The sequence below is a fragment of the Taeniopygia guttata genome, chromosome 1 (genome assembly GCF_048771995.1).
Source record: "Taeniopygia guttata chromosome 1, bTaeGut7.mat, whole genome shotgun sequence".
NCBI lineage: Eukaryota > Metazoa > Chordata > Aves > Passeriformes > Estrildidae > Taeniopygia > Taeniopygia guttata.
The window spans coordinates 102,586,939-102,604,571 of record NC_133024.1 but is presented as its reverse complement, the minus strand read 5'-3'; the positions used below and the strand labels follow the sequence as shown (position 1 = coordinate 102,604,571).

General features: G+C 37.8%; 1 protein-coding gene across 1 annotated transcript in view; it reads right to left on the bottom strand.

Moving 5' to 3' along the window:
• The window catches only part of PDK3 (pyruvate dehydrogenase kinase 3), a 50,186-nt gene that overhangs the window by 14,939 nt on the left and 17,614 nt on the right, over window positions 1-17,633 (bottom strand). The window contains exons 2-5 of the mRNA XM_002195353.7: window positions 16,761-16,902; window positions 10,128-10,199; window positions 2,438-2,622; window positions 266-355 (exon numbers count right to left, since the gene is read on the bottom strand). Of these exons, the coding sequence (XP_002195389.2) occupies window positions 266-355; window positions 2,438-2,622; window positions 10,128-10,199; window positions 16,761-16,902 (489 nt within the window). The remainder of the gene's footprint in view (window positions 1-265; window positions 356-2,437; window positions 2,623-10,127; window positions 10,200-16,760; window positions 16,903-17,633) is intronic.

The following is a 17,633-nucleotide window of genomic DNA, read 5'->3' as shown; positions in this document are numbered from 1 at the left end:
TTTAAAAGCACAGACTAAAGCAATTAAAAATCAAATTGCTTTCTTAGTTCTGGTAACAGACCAAAAGTTTCTCTCTTCTCAAGGATGAAGACATTAGAAAGTCTCAATAAGCCCAGGGCTTTATTGTAAGCAGAACTTTTCTTTAATAAAATAAGAAAAGAATAAATGGACTTAAATCACCTTCAGTTTCTTCTTTCTCAATAAAATATATCTGAATATTTTAAGTTAGGGGATTTCAGTAACAAAAATATTAACTTCATCTTACCTTTAACCACCTCTGTCACATCACAATTAGGATCAATACTTCCAATATGTTTGGGATGAGCAGGATTAATATCTCCACCAAACAGAAGTGCTAAAATAAAAAAGAAATCATAGCAAATTATTTATTACCCTCGAGGCAGGCCAGAAAGTTTGAATCTGATGGTATCTGAGATTTACTGGATGTTGCATCATTTTGTAAAAAGATACTCCAGTAAATTGTCAGAATCCTCATTTAAGAAGACTACTTGTCTAACTGCTCATCTTCCCTCCTTTTTTTTTATTTTCAGTTTTTACAGTTAAGACTAGTTAAAGCAGAATTCATAGGAGGGTTAAGGTAAAAACCTACATCTCAAAGCAGATTACCAAAAATTAGGTAAAATTAGAACATAAAACACTTCATTCATACCATTATGTCAGAACAGAAGCACTCACAATAATGAAAACATTACAGTAAAAAGGACTGTGGAACTGTAAGGCATCATTAGAAGCCTTTTACACTCACCTAAGCTGCAATTTCACAGCTGTCACAGAGGTCTCACTCACTCGACTTTCTCCCTGGATCTCAGCAGTATGATCCCCACTCCCTCTTTGTACAAGGGTCTGGTACTCACCAGACCCTTCACCAAGAGTTTAAAGAAGACTCCCAGAGAAGTAGAAAGGCTTTGTACTTTATTTCAAGAGTGATTTTCTGCAAGTTAATGAGCTCTGACATGAAGCAGGTGCAGCATGAGGTGAGCAAAAGTCTAGATCTGAAAGCTTTTCCTACCCTGGGCACAGCAAGCTCACACACTGGGCACTGTGTCCTGCAGAACAGTTCTGTAGGAAACAGTCTGACAGGAATGTAGGAACTAAATGCAAACTATGCAAAAACCTGCATTTGCATTCTGCATTCCAATTAGCTTTCTCTTCAGTGCTTCAAGATTAGTATTTGCCATCAGAGACAGACCACTAACACTGCTAACACACAGACATTATACAAGGTTAACTGAGCTTTAAGCATCTACAAGCAGTTTTAAGCTCCAACCAGTTAAAGAGGAGAACCCATAGGAAAAGCTAGTTCAGTTCAATGAATCAAGTTTAATATTTTAAGATTACTGCAAATTATGCTAGCACTCAGCCCAAGAATTATATTAGGACAATGTCTGTACTCTATTGCTAGAACTCTTCTTTGAAAGCCTTTTAACTAGGTTTTATGTCTGTCACTTCTCTGCCCAGGTGCAAGTAAAGAAAAAGCTGTACATTTATCTCATTTTCTATGCTTTGCCACATTCAAGTTATCTATACACACACAGCAAGGCATTTGTTAGTCACATGAAAGGTTGCTGGAAAGACACACAACTTGTAGTAAAACACCTCATACTCCACCATCTGCATTATCTGTAGCATACAACAATTTCTAAGAGCTCAGAAAAGCAGAACACTGAGCAGAGAATGAAGCTCTAGAGCTAAAAGGCACAAGACACACTAAAACAGATCAGAAGACTGTCCTTAACTTTACACAGATCACTTTCTGCATGGTTGCACATACTGGTTAATAGGAGCTGTGCAAGTAACTCCCTTCACTCTGTAATACGAATATAAAAAGTGAGTTTATTAGTAACAACAAATGAAACAGAATCTAATGACAAAGGATGACTAATTCCAGCATTTATCCATAAATAGGAAATAGGACATAAGGGAAGACAAGAGATATCATTTAAAACTTCACTTAGAAATACTCAACCTCTTTAGAAGGCAAGAAAGTCTAGACAACTTGCTGGAAAAACCAGTACATATAGTACCTAACCTATACAAAATTTATGGCATCTCTGCATTTCGTTATGAAATAAATATGAGCTCTACAAACTACGTTGAAAGCTTTGTGAGCAGGAAGATACAGCTACTCTACTACTACCTAAAAATACTTTATGTATCACTTCACAAGCCACCTCAGCCACCAAGACTAAAAAGCAACAGCCACACTAACAAAGACTGACTAAAAGAAAGCACACTGGTGTTTTGGATGCATTTCTAAGCATTGCAAAGTACCAAATTAACCAGTTGCCAGTATCTCTTTTGCCATGATTAGCATAAAATAGTCATGAGTAAGGAAAAAAAAATACAAAACAAAGCTTCATCTTCAGATTTACAAGCAATAATTGAGTTTTCAAGCAAGAGAAAAGCAATTACTTACTGTGTTGGTTAATAAGCATACGGAAAGAGATGCGGTTGGTGTAGAATCTATCTAGAAAATACTGGATGTTACTGCTAACAAATGGATCAAAGCCATATTTTTCCTTGTATTCAATCACCCCTTGTGCCATGGTTGGAACCACATCATTGTGTCTGTTCCTGACTTTAATTAAAACATCTAAAAAGCTGGAGGAAACAAAATTAGAAACAGATTGTTAGAAATAAAATTACACTCAGCAACAGCATAACCACATTATCTGTTTACTGTGCCTCCCAGTCAAGAACAAAATACCAGAGGGAAAATACGAAAATATAGTACCTAAACAAGCCTATTTGAAGAGAAGTATTTGATCAACCTCCCACTCACAAGACCTGTGAAACATTTAGAGCCCCAAATCAAGTTATTCCTCCCACAAATATTCCTTGAAATTAAATCAATCTCTCTTCAACACTGATGGATAGCAAAAGATTCTCTTTCACCACAATCATATGCACTACCATAACTGTCATCCCGTAAAACTCCTAACAGTAGCTGAGAGACTGGAAATGAAACTCAGGGAAAAAAACCTGACCACCCTTTATGATTTCCTTAGAAAAATTTGTGTTTTCTTCCCAACACCTCACCCCATGCAGTGAACTCTGAATGCACTTCCTTCAATGTGGCATCTCTCAGGCTGAGTTAGAATCTCAGGACAGGTAATTGTGTGACTCCTGTTCAGTTTCCTCTGACACCACTGGATGGCAGAGTGAATACAACAGAGCTCGGCAACTTTTAGATAACACTCCCGTTGCTTTTAACAAGCATTTCCTTTGAAACAGCTTGGAGGATTATTGTTTCTCCTGCCAAGGCTGCTCAACACCTATGATCTTCAATGTGTTCATCCTTTCTTCCCCCATATGCAAACCCACACATACTTGAAATATCAATTATTAATAGCTTTCTAAAGCAGAAACGTGGAAAATCAGTACTACTTAATTCTGCTACATTCTCCAATATTAAATTAATGTTAACACCACGATGTTTATATAATGCTGTTATAGAAAGTACAAACGGTGAAATGCAGCTTTCCAAAGAAAGCAAAGCTGAAAGACTTGTTCAATTATGCCTGCATCTGCAACTCTACAGATCCTTTTCCAAAAAACATCACCAGAACATTCTTTGTAGTTTTATAATGACTATTGAAAATAAATATATTCATTACTTTTATCAAAAGTAGAATATACACCAGCTAATGAAAGAATCATGGAAATCACTGAAAGGTCATCCGGTCCAATCCCCCTGCAAATGAGCAAGGGAAATAACAAAGAGCACAAGAAGAAAAAAAGACCAGTCATTGGTCACAACATTTAAATTGGATGTTTTCTTCCTTTTCAGCACCACTTAATCAAGACAGTAATTTTTTTTTATATAATTTTTAACAAGTGATACACTTTTAAGATAATTTCTCCCATCCTACACTGCCAGTTGCAAAGGAATGGAGGATCCTTTTTTACTAGTTTTTTCCTGATCCTAAGTCTGGCTACCAGTTTTTGCCTGTGTGTTAACAAACAATTCAGCAGTCTTTCAACACTGCTCTGTTGCATAAAAAAAAGGGAAGTTTTAACTGCCTAATTCCCCATTCTAAATCCTATCACAGTACAGAATGACTGTTCTCTTACCAGTCTTGCTGACTGGGCAGCTTAGAACATTTAATGCTTAAAAGGTTTATAGACCTTATGTGTTTATTGAGTCTTGACTGTGTGATCTGTTACGTCTGAGAGGTGATGTCAGAGCCTGGCTGTTCTTGTTCTGCTTCTCTGTTTCTGAGCAACAAGGCCCTAGCGAAGGGCAGGGCTGGAAGCAACATTTCCAGTCACATCTGAAACACAACTGACAACACTCCCTCCTAACTGTTGTTTGCTCTGCTATTTGCTTTCAAATATCTTCACTAACCAAAATATATACCTGATGCCAAGAGGGCAAGTTGTTCACTGATATCCCACTACAAAAGTGCTTAAATGCACAGAGCATGCCAAAGGGCAAAGGGCTTAGGTTTATCTGCTGCAGATCAGCAAAATCATAGCTGGAGCTTAGTCAGCATAAAACTAAATATATAATAAAGGAATGCCTCGCTGTTGCACTGATTTGACAAACCTCCTGTTCCATCTTCCAAGATAACTGAGTTCACTCAGTGTTTCCATTAAGCAGATGCTTTTAAAGGAGCAAACACAAGAGGAATACAGGCACATTTCAAAGTAGCAGAAATCGGAACACATCTCCTTAGTCTTAACACTCATTCCTTACTCCCTCTACCTGCTACACCCCTGAAAGCCACAAAGCTTTTACTGTACTCAAACTGTGGGAGACCATACCAAGGAATTTTTAAACTGTTTACAGGATTAACTAGGAATACTCCAGAACAGCTCTGAAAATTCTTTTACCAATTACATTTTTTGTCCACAATTCTGTGTATTTTCAAAACCACAAAGAATAAATAATGCAGTTGGTTTGACAGATAAATAATTCTTAGTAAGAAGCTACTTTTGTTAAGTGAGTTTCAATAGTTTCTGCGTTAACAGAAGAATACTTAAGGCATTACCACAGTTGTTAAATAAATGAAGGCTAAAAAATTCTGCTAATACAGGAAATAACTCATGTTGTGACATTCATTAATTAACTTCCTAATAACCTGTATATATTATTGTTTTGATCTATCATTACAGTACAAGAAAACAAGGATAAGAAAGTCAATATAAAGAAAATGGGAATTTTTTTAGTGTCTCTTATGGATAATGTTACCTGAAAGATGAAAACTACAAAAGTGATGAGTAAAAACCCTTTTAAATGCAACACATGCAATAATCTGAGGTTTTTCTCAATGGCTGCTCTTTTTTGAATCAGTGCTAACTGGCAGATGAATATCACAAGAAAGAGAGGTAAAAGTTCACAATCTGAAATATTTCTCCACTACAAAGTATATCTACTTCCAAAGTTCAAAACTAATTAAAGTAGCATTTCACATTACATAAAAGTAACAAAACAGCAGCTTCTTAATCAGATGTACTCCAATATTTACTTAGCTCAAACTGCTTACAGAACCACTGTTTTAACTGCAATGCTGCAGAAAGAAAGGTTCTTGTTTACCAAGTTCCTTGTGCATGTTATCTCCAACATGCTGGCAGCTGATGGCCTCAGTGGCTCCCAGCTCCAGGACACTCCCCTGCACACCCTCCCTTGAGAGGGCCACAAAGAGAAAGACCAGCAGAGAAACTCGGGGGTGTAGAGGCTGCACTAAGTGTCCTTTGAGAGCACATGTGAACAGCATGTTTTACAAACCCTTCAATTTTTGAAATACAGCTTCAGCCTCTGTGTGTTTACTGGATAGTGACATCTTGGGAAATTTCCAAAACTTCTGCCTGCTTGCACCCTTCACCATGTGTGGACACCTTATCTAAGGGCTCCTGTTATCACACTGTTTGGCAGAACTGCAGAAAAACTTCCACTTGACCCCTCTACAGCTAAAAAAGGTACTTGTGTTATCAAAAAGGTAAAAGTAACCTACCATTTGACAAATGCCCATACTACTGACAGTGACAGCAATGTGGCAATGCTGCAGTGAGGCTTCATAAAGTCTGCTAACCAAGAGAAGGCAATAGAAAAACTGAAACACTTTGGAACGCTTCATTAGAACAATGCCAATGGAAAAAAATCTCTTCAAAGGATTTTGTCCAACATTCACAAAAAGGTAAAACTCATGAACATCCATTTGCCCAATTAATACACGAGGAGCAGAGAGAAGCTCGGCCAGTCTGAAAAACATCAGCTTTAGTTTTGTCTCTGCACCAACTCCTATAACCACTCACCCTCTCCATTGCAGGGGCACTGCTGCCTTTGTTGGCCACACACTAACAGTGTGGGGACCACAGAGCTCAAAGTGGGCTATTCTACTACATCCATTTCCCAATTCACTTCACTGTGTGGCCTCACACACAGCCGTGCCAGTACAAGGATGACATCTATAATACCATAACATTAATACAAAAACTGGTTTCCCCAGAAAGAGAGCCCTAACTCTGAGAATACCACAGCAGGCTCCCCAGACAAGCAGCGATAAAACCACAAATAGTCAGGGAACAGTTTTCTGTTCAACTGATAAAAGCATTGCACCATTTTAGAAAACAGTAATTGAAGAACTACTGCCAACATTGAGAGAGCACATCTGTGGATATCCAACCTCCATGAATGATCAGTTTAACTCTCCTTCTCTCCTCTGCTACTGTTACCCTGAGTAGCCAGAGCAGAAACTGAAGTCCACCTTAGCTGACAGGAAGTCAAACAAAGCACTCTTTAATTTCTAAAAATCAACTGCTCTGTTATTCTTCATGTTTTTTGAGTGTCTGAAGCGGACAGGCATGGAGCATGTTCAGTTCCAAAGAGAAGCTGCTGGGATGGTACTGGAACAAAGGCACTTCTACCTGGGCAAGACTCACATCCTGTGACTCTAGTTAAGGGAGAAGAGATGGAGCCACCATGAAATGCCTAAATCACCTGATATCCCACAAGCCTCGGACAAGGATGGGCATTCAGTGACTAAAGGATGAAAGGCTGCGTCTTCTGTACTATGAGCCATATACCTGCTAACATTCACATGTAAAGTGTGCTGTTCTAAAGCATGTTCCACACAGGAACAGCACAGTGGAAAGGAGCCAAGAGATGAAGCTGCTCCAGCCCCTTGTTATAGGCTGCTCTTGGCAAGAGCAGAGGTACCCCACAGATACTGCCTGCAAAAAGGGCTCTGGTCCAAAGGACCAGACATACCTTGTAATCTTCGATGTTTTTCTTTAAGCAAACCAATCTGGTTAAAGAACTATTCATATTTATGCATTCCTAAAGACACTTAAATAAAATGTCTTCTAGGACTTAAAGTCCTAGATAAAGGCTCAAATTCCATATGTAATGGCACATACAATCAGGAAAGAACAGAAAACTTTTATGCAAATGTGATTTAACTCAAATGTGGGTGCTTTCCCCACTCAAAAGCAGCATTCCTGATATTTCTGATCATACTGATGCACTTCTGACCACCAGACATAAAAACAGGATAGGGCTAGATAGCAGCAACATGGAATACTGACACAGGAGTTGATAAATTTGTTCGATTTATCTGTATTATCATAAGATAAATATGGACATAGTTAAGAGCATTTTTGAAAGATGTAGTTTGGAAAGAATATTTTTAAAAGTCTAATTACAGTTCAATATGCAATTAAATGGCATAGCCGTCACTAAGTTAGGAACAGATGACATCCCAGAGCAGGAAGGTAAATTTGATTTCTAATCTTAGATAGTCTATCCAATACTGCCAAAAAGAACTAATCTGCTGTTTAATCAGATAATACATTTTTAATCTCTTTTCAAAGGTCAAATGCAGTATAGAAGACAACTCTTACTATCAAAGACCCTAGCTGAATTTCACCTCAGTAATAGCAATAAATTCCATGCATCCTTATTTTATGTACTTAATTACACAGAATAGAATAATTGCAAGATTTCAAACCTGTTAACAAACAGTTATCCTAAATGATATTGATATTTGCTTCATTATGAAATATTTGTTCTACCATACTCATATAGAGCATCACAAGCAATATTTGCAGTTCCCATGAAACAGTATCAAGAATGCCATATCCATATGGCAACATCAGATAATTCATGTGTTAATTATGAGATTAAAGCTACATCTCCAAGAGAACTACTCATTAGCCTTTATTTATTATACTGTGATCTACCTTGACCCTCTGAAGCTCATAAAAAGCTGAAATTCAGCTACCTAAACAGAGAACACCAAAGATGGTTTCAGAAGTTACAAGACCACCTTGCCTTAACCCACATATCCAGGACATTACAGGCTTAAAAGGACCTGTGTTACATTTGCCAAGCTCACTCAGGTCTTTAGGACAGCTCATGCCATCTCAAAGGGCAACAGACACCTAAGTTTTGGTAACTTAACCCCATAAAGGAAAGCCTGCTGATAAACTAGTCACAAACAGAAATTCCTGTGCCATCAGCAAACAGTAACTACAGAATCACAAAATGTGACAGCTAGAGGTGGTTGAAAAATTGATTTGATTTATCCTCTATAGAATATACATGCCTAGAATGCCACTAAATCTATTTATATAAGCTTTTAAAATGGATGCTCTATAGCCTTCAGTCTGTTCCCATTAATATTACAATCTTTACTTTTTGCCCTGCACACATTCTCAAATTTAATAAAAACTAGGCATTTTTTAACTCTCCAGTTCTTCAGTTAGAGCAACAAATTATCCTTTATTACAGTGACCTTATTTTTTTGGCACACGCAGACTTCCAATGACTCCAGTATCTTTTTTTTTGCCACTCTAGACAAATGCCTTCAGCATTACTCAGAGGTGATCTTGTTCCTTTCACATCAGTGCTGTCCATGAGTGTTTTAATTTCTTGAAAGGCAGTACCCAGAACTGCAGGCAGCATTCCAGCACAGTACTCACTCTGAGTAAATGGTTACTTTCCCCTTGTTCAATAGCACTACAATTCAGGCAGTTTTTACTCCATATAGCTCCTTCTACAGTTCTGCCATGCAGGGAACTTCGTACTCCTGCACTTGAGCTTCTCCTACATGTATTGGTTGAAACACAAAAGCTAAAGTGTCAAGATCTCAGATAACACGCTCACAACCAAAAGTGCACAACATTTGAATGCAGCACCTCCCAAAGCCCTAATTTAACCTAATGTAACAACACAATTTATGTATATGAAGTTTGCTGAAGGCAAAACACCATTTTTGCACAACACAGGCCACATGGTGCACATACAGAGCAAGATGTGCTATGAAACTCTCTATAAAGCACTGCTTGATCATGCAGGATTTTAGAGGTTAAAAATAAATCCAAAAGACAAACTACCCTAAGAAAGCTAATTAATGAAACAAAAAACCTGCAACAAGTAATATCCTGAAACAAAGTTGACTGCTATAGGTACAGGGTAGCAACAGACCTGACTGTTGGACAGGTGTGCGTGTGTGTTTTCACTGTTTTGTTTTCAAGCCTCTGATGCATATGTTGCACCTGCTGTTCTCATATGTGGGGTTCTTCTCTGTTTTATACATACACATTTCAAGGAAATATTCTAATGGTAATTTTGATATAATTTTGTTGATGAAGAAAATTGGCTAAGTTTTCCTTTCTTTTCAAGTAATGTTATTCAGTGAGGTAGGTGAATACCACTAACTGAAGTCCATTAAAAAAGCTTTTAGATTAAAACAATGACTGACACATTAGAATGCTTTCAAACTGGGGGGGGGGAAAAATCAAACTATTAATGTATTAACATACTTTATACACAACAGAGCACTAAGCTCAATGTATACTAAAATTACATTTTCGTCTTAGGTATCTGATACACAAATATAGTCTCCATCCAGGTTGTTTTCTCAATACAGCCTTGAAGGAAGCATTTAATGCCATTTCTTAAACTACCAGTCTGCATAAATACAAAATATACTGTTCAAAAGCACTTAGATACCTACATTCTACTCCAGATTACAATTTTATCTTTTGCCATACATATTCTAACTTACAAATAAAGTAACTGTTTTCCTATAGTACAAAAACACCTGGTATTTGAGACACATTACTTTATAACGGACTGTGAGAAAAAATAAATTACTCACTCATCCAGAACATGAGGATCCTCAGGACTTTTATTTTCATATTCTAAAAGCTCAAGGAAACTCTGCATGTACCTGAAATAAGCAAAAATTATAAAAAGAGAATTAAAATATTTAAACATAAATACTTTTGAATTTCTTTAGTTTTAAGACTACAGGGTCATGTAAAAGTAATAGATGCACAGTACACAGTTCTCTTCAAAGACTAAAAGTAAGTGGGATGCTGCAACAAAGGGAAAGAAAGCAACTACAATATATTATATTAAGAAGTATTACTTATGACCAGGAAAATTGTTATATAAATGAAACTGAAGTTAACAGGAGCAAAACTTCTTTACAGGTACATCTGTAATTTCAAGTAGTATTTTGATTTTTCCACTCATCTACTCTGTACTGATGTTAGTTTTTTCCCATATTCCTCAGAGAGTCCAAGTTTTCTTTCCAAATAAAGCTCAGAGGAACACTCCCCAGAAGACACAATAACAGGACTGCACCAAGCTGGTCCTACTAGAGTTCTCCAGGAGAGCACACCCATTCACACACTCCCACAGCTCCTCTGTGTGACACAACCCTTGGTTTCACAAAAACCCCTCTTACACAACACAGCTCTCTCCTGCCTCAGACATTTGGTTCACAGGAGATTAACTGAGGCTCAGAGCCCCGGAGGTACCACAGAGGACCCAAATGAGACCCCCTCAACATGAAGGTGGCCAGCCTGCTCTGCAGGACACTGGCCCAACACCAGCACAAATTCTGCCACTCACACACAGTGCTGCACCTCAGCCCCTGGAGTGACATTCAGCAGCACAGATGGAGCTTTAAGGACTACAGAACCAGGACCTATTTCCTGAGGTAAATCACACAAGGAAACAATCACACATATAAACGGGAGGGTTTCACTGTTACCCTCCCTTCACTCCTGGTTAAGCACTGCCACTCAAACTATCAACACTGATCAGATGTTAATCACATGTGCCTGTCAACAGCTCCAACTCCCAGCAACGGTGAAATAAGATGAAAAACCAAATAAACCTTACCTGCACATGAAAATAACTAATGAAAAGGTCTAAACAGCTAAAGCTAACACAAGAGAGAAAAGATAACCACAGAGCCTACACAAGGAAATAGCAAAACATGTAACCAAGCCTCTCCCTTTTCAGTAGCAGCTACAAAATGACCTATGCGTAAGCGCTTTTGGTACCAGTTCTATTAAGATCAGCTTAATAAGGTTATGAAACTTCCCCCTGCATCTTCAAGCTACAGTGAAGCTTAGGACAGAACTGTTGTCTATGTGACTCCCTCTAGAACCACATGCCACTTATTCCATCCCCATTTCAAGCTTCAACCACAGGTCCCTGCCAACACTCCTCAGGGACACTGACATTTTCAACATGGTCAGCACAGGAACACCAGCTCCTGTCCCTCAGTGTATCTGTGCCCTCCTGCAAACACCAGGAACCATTACAGAAATCCCCCAAATATTTGCCACTTACAAGTAGGGCATGTAGCTCATACCTCTAGTAGTGCTTATTTTAAAAGATGTTATTTTATGCTGCTAAGAGATGGCACCAGCTCACAACTACCACGCTCTGAACTCGGCTGATTCACATGCAACAATTAAATCAGGATCACACTCACCCACAGAGGTATATGTTCTTCAACCTCCACCTGTCACTGTATAATACTATCAAAGTCCTGTTTCTGAAAGACACCACCACACTCGAGAAGCAAAGGTTGTTTTTAATACAGACCTCCTACCATAAATGTCAAACATCAGCAATCCTGTGCAGACACAAGGACAAAACAGCAATGAAGGCTGAAGGTAGCTAATACCTGATTTTCGTACTGTGCAGATTTGACTGGTTGCCTGCCATTACTGGAGAAATCCTTCAGATTCTAAGGTAAAGGAAATACCTCTTTAGAAGTCAAGTTCATTAGCAAAAGCACTGTATCCAGCAAGTTAGCTCAGAGAAAAGGTGAACTTCAAAGTCACTCAAATGTCTTCCAAGCCTGTGACTAAACCAAGCTAGAAAAAGAGTCACTTCATGTCAAACAACCTAACCCACTGCTCAGCGCCTACCACTGCACATCACCCAGTCTGGGGTGCTGTAACACCCTGTCTCTTAAGCCTCTGAAAAGAAACTCATGAGGTGCAAGTGCTCTACACTTTTTTTTTTTATGCAGGTGTGATTTCCAGTTTGTACACCAAATTCAGCCCCTCGCCCCACTCCCTCTCTCCCAAGCAGCTGAAAATTAGAAATTAAGAAAAAAATATATTTAAAAGGAAATTAGTAACTCTGGTCTTAATGACCACCACCATTACACTCTGAGGACAGGTGAGCAGCCAGCAATACAGTTCATTCCTGTTAAAGTGTGTGTGAAAAAGTCATTCCCTTATCATACAATCCATCTACTTCCTTGCATTTTTTTTTCTTAACTTGTAGATGCAGACAGGGATAAATGAAGATAATAAATACAGGATTTATTAAGCAATGAAAAGCAAGACCTTGTAATGTTTAAACATAATTCACACACAATTATCAGCCAGAAAGAACAAAAAAGTACCAGAATTATGAATGATTTGCTGTATCGTTAATAAATCAATATAACTATACAAAATACAAATAAAAAAAAAATCCAGTATATATGAGAAAAAGAGAATGTCAGTTATATTTTGCTATATTTGGTGAGTCATCAAACACAGAAATCAAAGTCCATGTCCTTCAAACATATAGTCTTTCCAGTGTTTAATTTTTTATCACAATACACTACAATTTACTGGGCAAGCTCTTCGGTGTCAAGCACCCTTTTGCCTTGTTCTTCTGTTAATTACTGCCACGTAGAATGAATTCTTGTTAGTCTGCCAAATGCAATAATTTTAGAATGGCACATTTCCTACATGAAAGCACTGCAAAAACCCGTAATGTGAGCTCTGGGTTTTCACAAAAAATTCATGCAAGATACTTCTGCCTTTTTCCTGATGTGTATTTCACTAAAATTTTCCTTTACAATCATTTTAATACCAAAGTACTAAAATGATAAAACAAATCTCCATGGTAACACAATCTTGCTAGTATACTCTCAGTGTAGAAAATAGAGAAAAAAACAATTATTAATCCTCAATAATATATTTCTCTAATGGGTGTTTCCCAAGAGAGAAATGGAAATTTATAGCATTTTCTAAGGAAAAGCACTAGAGAAAAATAGAGAAATTGTCCAGGGCACATAAATAAAATGAAATTTAAGATATAACTGAGTAATACACTGTGCAAACCTCACACTTACCTTTGATATTTTATAAGGTCTAACCTTATCCATTGTAAGGTTTTATTGTAACTATTTCCCCTCATCACATTAGTGATCATATCCTTTATTAAACAATTGTGCCATATGTTCAATATCCTACTTGCACTTTAGCTATAGTGCCCTCTCAAAGCTGGCCAAAAAAAGCCCCACTTTGTTGGATCACGCAAGTTGCCCTTTGATTGTGAAAAGCTGAAAACAAGGTGCTGACTGTTGATCTGTCTGGAATCATTGCAGTTCACAGCCACAACACATTAACTGTGTTTCAGTCTTGAGTCACTTCATTCCTTCCCTATTGCTTGCAAAAGATACACACACATTAAGCTCTGAACTCGAACTGGGACAGAGCTGATGTTTTACCTTTACTGAAATGCAAAACTATGATTTTTGGTTTGTTCAGAGTTCACTCTCTGGGTAATGCCAGCTTTATTCAGGAAAGTGTAGCTGAGCAGTACAAAGGAAGGAGAGTGGTCTTGCCTCTCCTCAGTGCTGCACACATCAGGTTGAGGAACCCAGAAGAGAAGGAGAAAAAAACCCAACAGGGCACCTTTCCCAAGAGCAATCAAGCAATCAGCTGTAAAATGGGATAGGCAGCGAAGCACAGGAAGCAAAGTGCCTCCAGCATGGCCATGGAGATGGATTGGAGAAGGAGAGAACAGGCCTTGCCTGCAGCAGGGAGCAGCAAAACCAGGCTGCCTCCCAAGGGAGCCACAAGGGTGGGAAAACTGACACAATCCAGAATGTTTGCTGGCTGGAGGCAGAGAGAATTGATGGGAAATGTTCAGTGCTCACTGTAGGCAGGCCTGATTTCTTATTTCTCCATTTTCAGAGCGACTTCAATTTAAAAGTCTAATAAAACCCACCTTAAACATTAGGACCTTTTTATATTAATCTTTGGCATGCTGGCATTAAGGAATAGATTGGGAACTCAAAAGTTAAAGCTCCAGATAATTTTGAGTCTCACCAAAAATGCATAAAAATATACATTTGCTAGTGTAAAGTCGTAGCAAAAATGAAACAAACATGCTTGTGACCATAAAAATTACTGAATATTAGCAAATAAATATATTAAAGTAAATAAGGAATTAAATGTCTTGCTAACTTGTGGCAAATGTACAACAGATTTTTGCTTGCCTATTAATGAACTGCCAAGCTTCCTCAACCTATGGCATAGCAAAAACAAAGGATCGTAGAGTCTGACCCTCAAATAAAGATTTTCTTGAAGCAGTTTTGAAGTGCATCAAGAAGGGCTTTTTCATTTTACAAGCTCACTTAACAGCTGAACAACTAAATTTATATTTATTTGTTCTACTACATAAAAATCGGGAATCTCACTCTGGATATCTCTAAACTTTAGGTTCAGAAACTAAAAATGTGTTTCAAAACCTGCTATCAGCATAGCTGCATAATACTCAAGGTCATTCACACTGAAGTTAATAAAACTTTGGCCTTTCTAGAATATAAATGTAGAAGTAAATTTTGCCCAAGGTTCACCATCAGGACTTACAAACTACAGGTAAATGTTTAATTAAGCAATTAAAAACCTCTGAACAGAAAAAGAAGACTTAAGCTCTTTCAAGTCCACACCTATAATCGGGGGGGGGGAAATGCTAAAATTACTTTTCTTATTTTCAACATAAGATAAAAATATTCTCACATAATCTCAATGAAGATACTCCTTTCCACAAAAACTCTTTGTTAACTATGGATCAAAATTACAAGGAAATTATGGAGAACACTTTGATTTCAAACTTCCATCTCTGGGCTTGATGTCCATTCTGACTTCTTCAGCACATTTCAGTCTGGTATTTTAGCCTGTCCAACAGATAACTACTGGTCTACAGCTCTGATAGTGCAAACCACATCGTCATATAACACATGATACTGCTTTTTTTCATTTGGAGTTTTGGGGTTTTTTTTCCCTTTTTTTAAATCAGTAATATCTATTGTGACCATAGAAATCATCACAAGTCCTCAAACCTCTCCAACAAAAATTCTGAAGGAGGCCTCCACTCTGAACTCCCATTCAGTTCCTTCACCAGAGGGATCCAAATGTTGCTTAGCTCTGTATAGGCAGGGCAGAAGCACAAGCCACAGCACAGACATTTGCATTAGAAATATTATGCTACAGTCACTACAGAAAAATTATTTCCTTTTCTTCATTCACCTCTTTGCCCACATTTCATTAAAGACAGCTTCAAAAATCAACCAGATTTCATTAAAGACAAAGCTTCACAAATCAACCAGATTAGAAAAGCCTAAAAGGCCTGCATATTATCTACTCTTTTCTACAAGCATAACAACTTCCTGTGACATCAAACAGACAGACAAGCCTTCAAACCTTGCAAGCTGCCACCTAACCACAAAGCGATTGTGTAGCTCCACATTTCACATCATCTGATTTTCTCACTCACTTTAAGCACTTCATCACTGTACTTGAAGTGGTCATCAAGACACCCACTGCTACCTTGCAAAGACAAACACAATACCATACATCCTAATTTACATTTTTAAGCCTGAAGGTTGAATAGAAGACCCAAGTCAGCAGTCAATGTACAGTCAGCACAGAAGCTCTTGGCTCAAGGGCTATGACTGAATTTAACACAAGCCTACAACAATTGCTACTTTTACAGTTAAATAAGCTGCTACTCACAAAGTGACTTCTGTTGTATATCGCAAAAAAGTATTTGCAAGATATTAACAGGTAAATGGATAATCAGTTCCCCATGAACAATGATTTTTTTGTGCTTATACATCCAAGGCAGCAGTCTCTAAATCTCAACAAAAATGCAATTAGGCTAGAAATTACCGTGGAAAAGATGGCAGGAGTTTGAATCACTTTGAATCCATGCTAGATATTACAATGGAGAATGTTGTTTACTGGATGACATGAGATTTTTGACACATTCTGTAACTTACACTGAATACCAGGTTGTTTTTAAAGATTTACCCGTGAGAAAAACAGATGAGGTTTTAACTTCTGTTAGTATTTTTGACAAAGGAAGAATAAGGAGAAAGAACAGCTGTTTCAAGAAGCCATGAGTGCAATATGGTAAGGAATGTTTAAAAAACTTGCTCTGGAAGCTACAGACTCATTTGAATTACCTGGGAGACAACAGTATGTTTTACTAACTTACAAATCCTTAGCTAGGATCCAGATTAGAGTATATACTCAACATCAGACAGAAGAAGATGAAACTTCATTTGACAAGCCACACTATAAACAATTCAAGGCAGAAAACTGACTGATTCAGAAGAATGCAGCGATTCATAGTTGCAAGCAGAACAACACATACAGTGTTAGTTTTCCAATCCACTTTTTCTTCAACTTACCAACTCTGTACCAGCCCAACCGAAGGCCTGTTCAGTAAATTATCAGGCAGCAAATTGACTTCCCTCATGGTGTTCGCCAGTCGCACAGGAAGCTCCTTCCGCAGGAACATGTACGAAGTCTTCTCACAGGCATTGTCACGACCTGCCAGAAGGAAGGAAAAACAGACACCCATTGCAGCAGATCACATTTTAGACTTCTTAATGTTAATAGCTTTAAAAAAACACCTGTGAAAATAAAAAGTTTTAAAGCTATTTCAGTACTCACCTTTACTTTCTTCTCGATCATGAGACACATTTTAAACTTTTACCTTCCTAGAATTTAACACTTTTTGTCTGACATTCTTCCACATTTCACATAATCTCATTTTCTCTCCCATAAACAAAAATCTCTCATCATAGAAATAAAATTCATCAAATACCAAATACTTGATACTTGGAAATAAGACCCCAAAATACTAGCTTTTATTGATACAACTTTTATACTATAGAGAGCATTTAAAAAGTAAATGCTGCACACATAAGAAAGGGAAAGGAGTGCAAACAAACGAACAAAACAATGACAACCATTTGCTGATGTTTCATGTCACAAATTGTTCAACCTTTAGTACTTTAACATTTGAGCAGCACCTGGTGAGACCAGTGCAGGCCATCATCCCTCCTAGGACTGACCTATAAGATTCTCACTAGAGACCTGGAAGAAGTCCAGTGCTTATCACCACACACTCACTTGAAAAAGTCTCAGCTAAGATGAACTTTCACTTTTAAAACACATTTTTATCAAGACCAGTATTTTGAAAATAAAACATACAAAAAAACCCCAACCATACAGTCAGAAAGCAAATAAATGGATCCAGCAAAATAACAATACCTTGC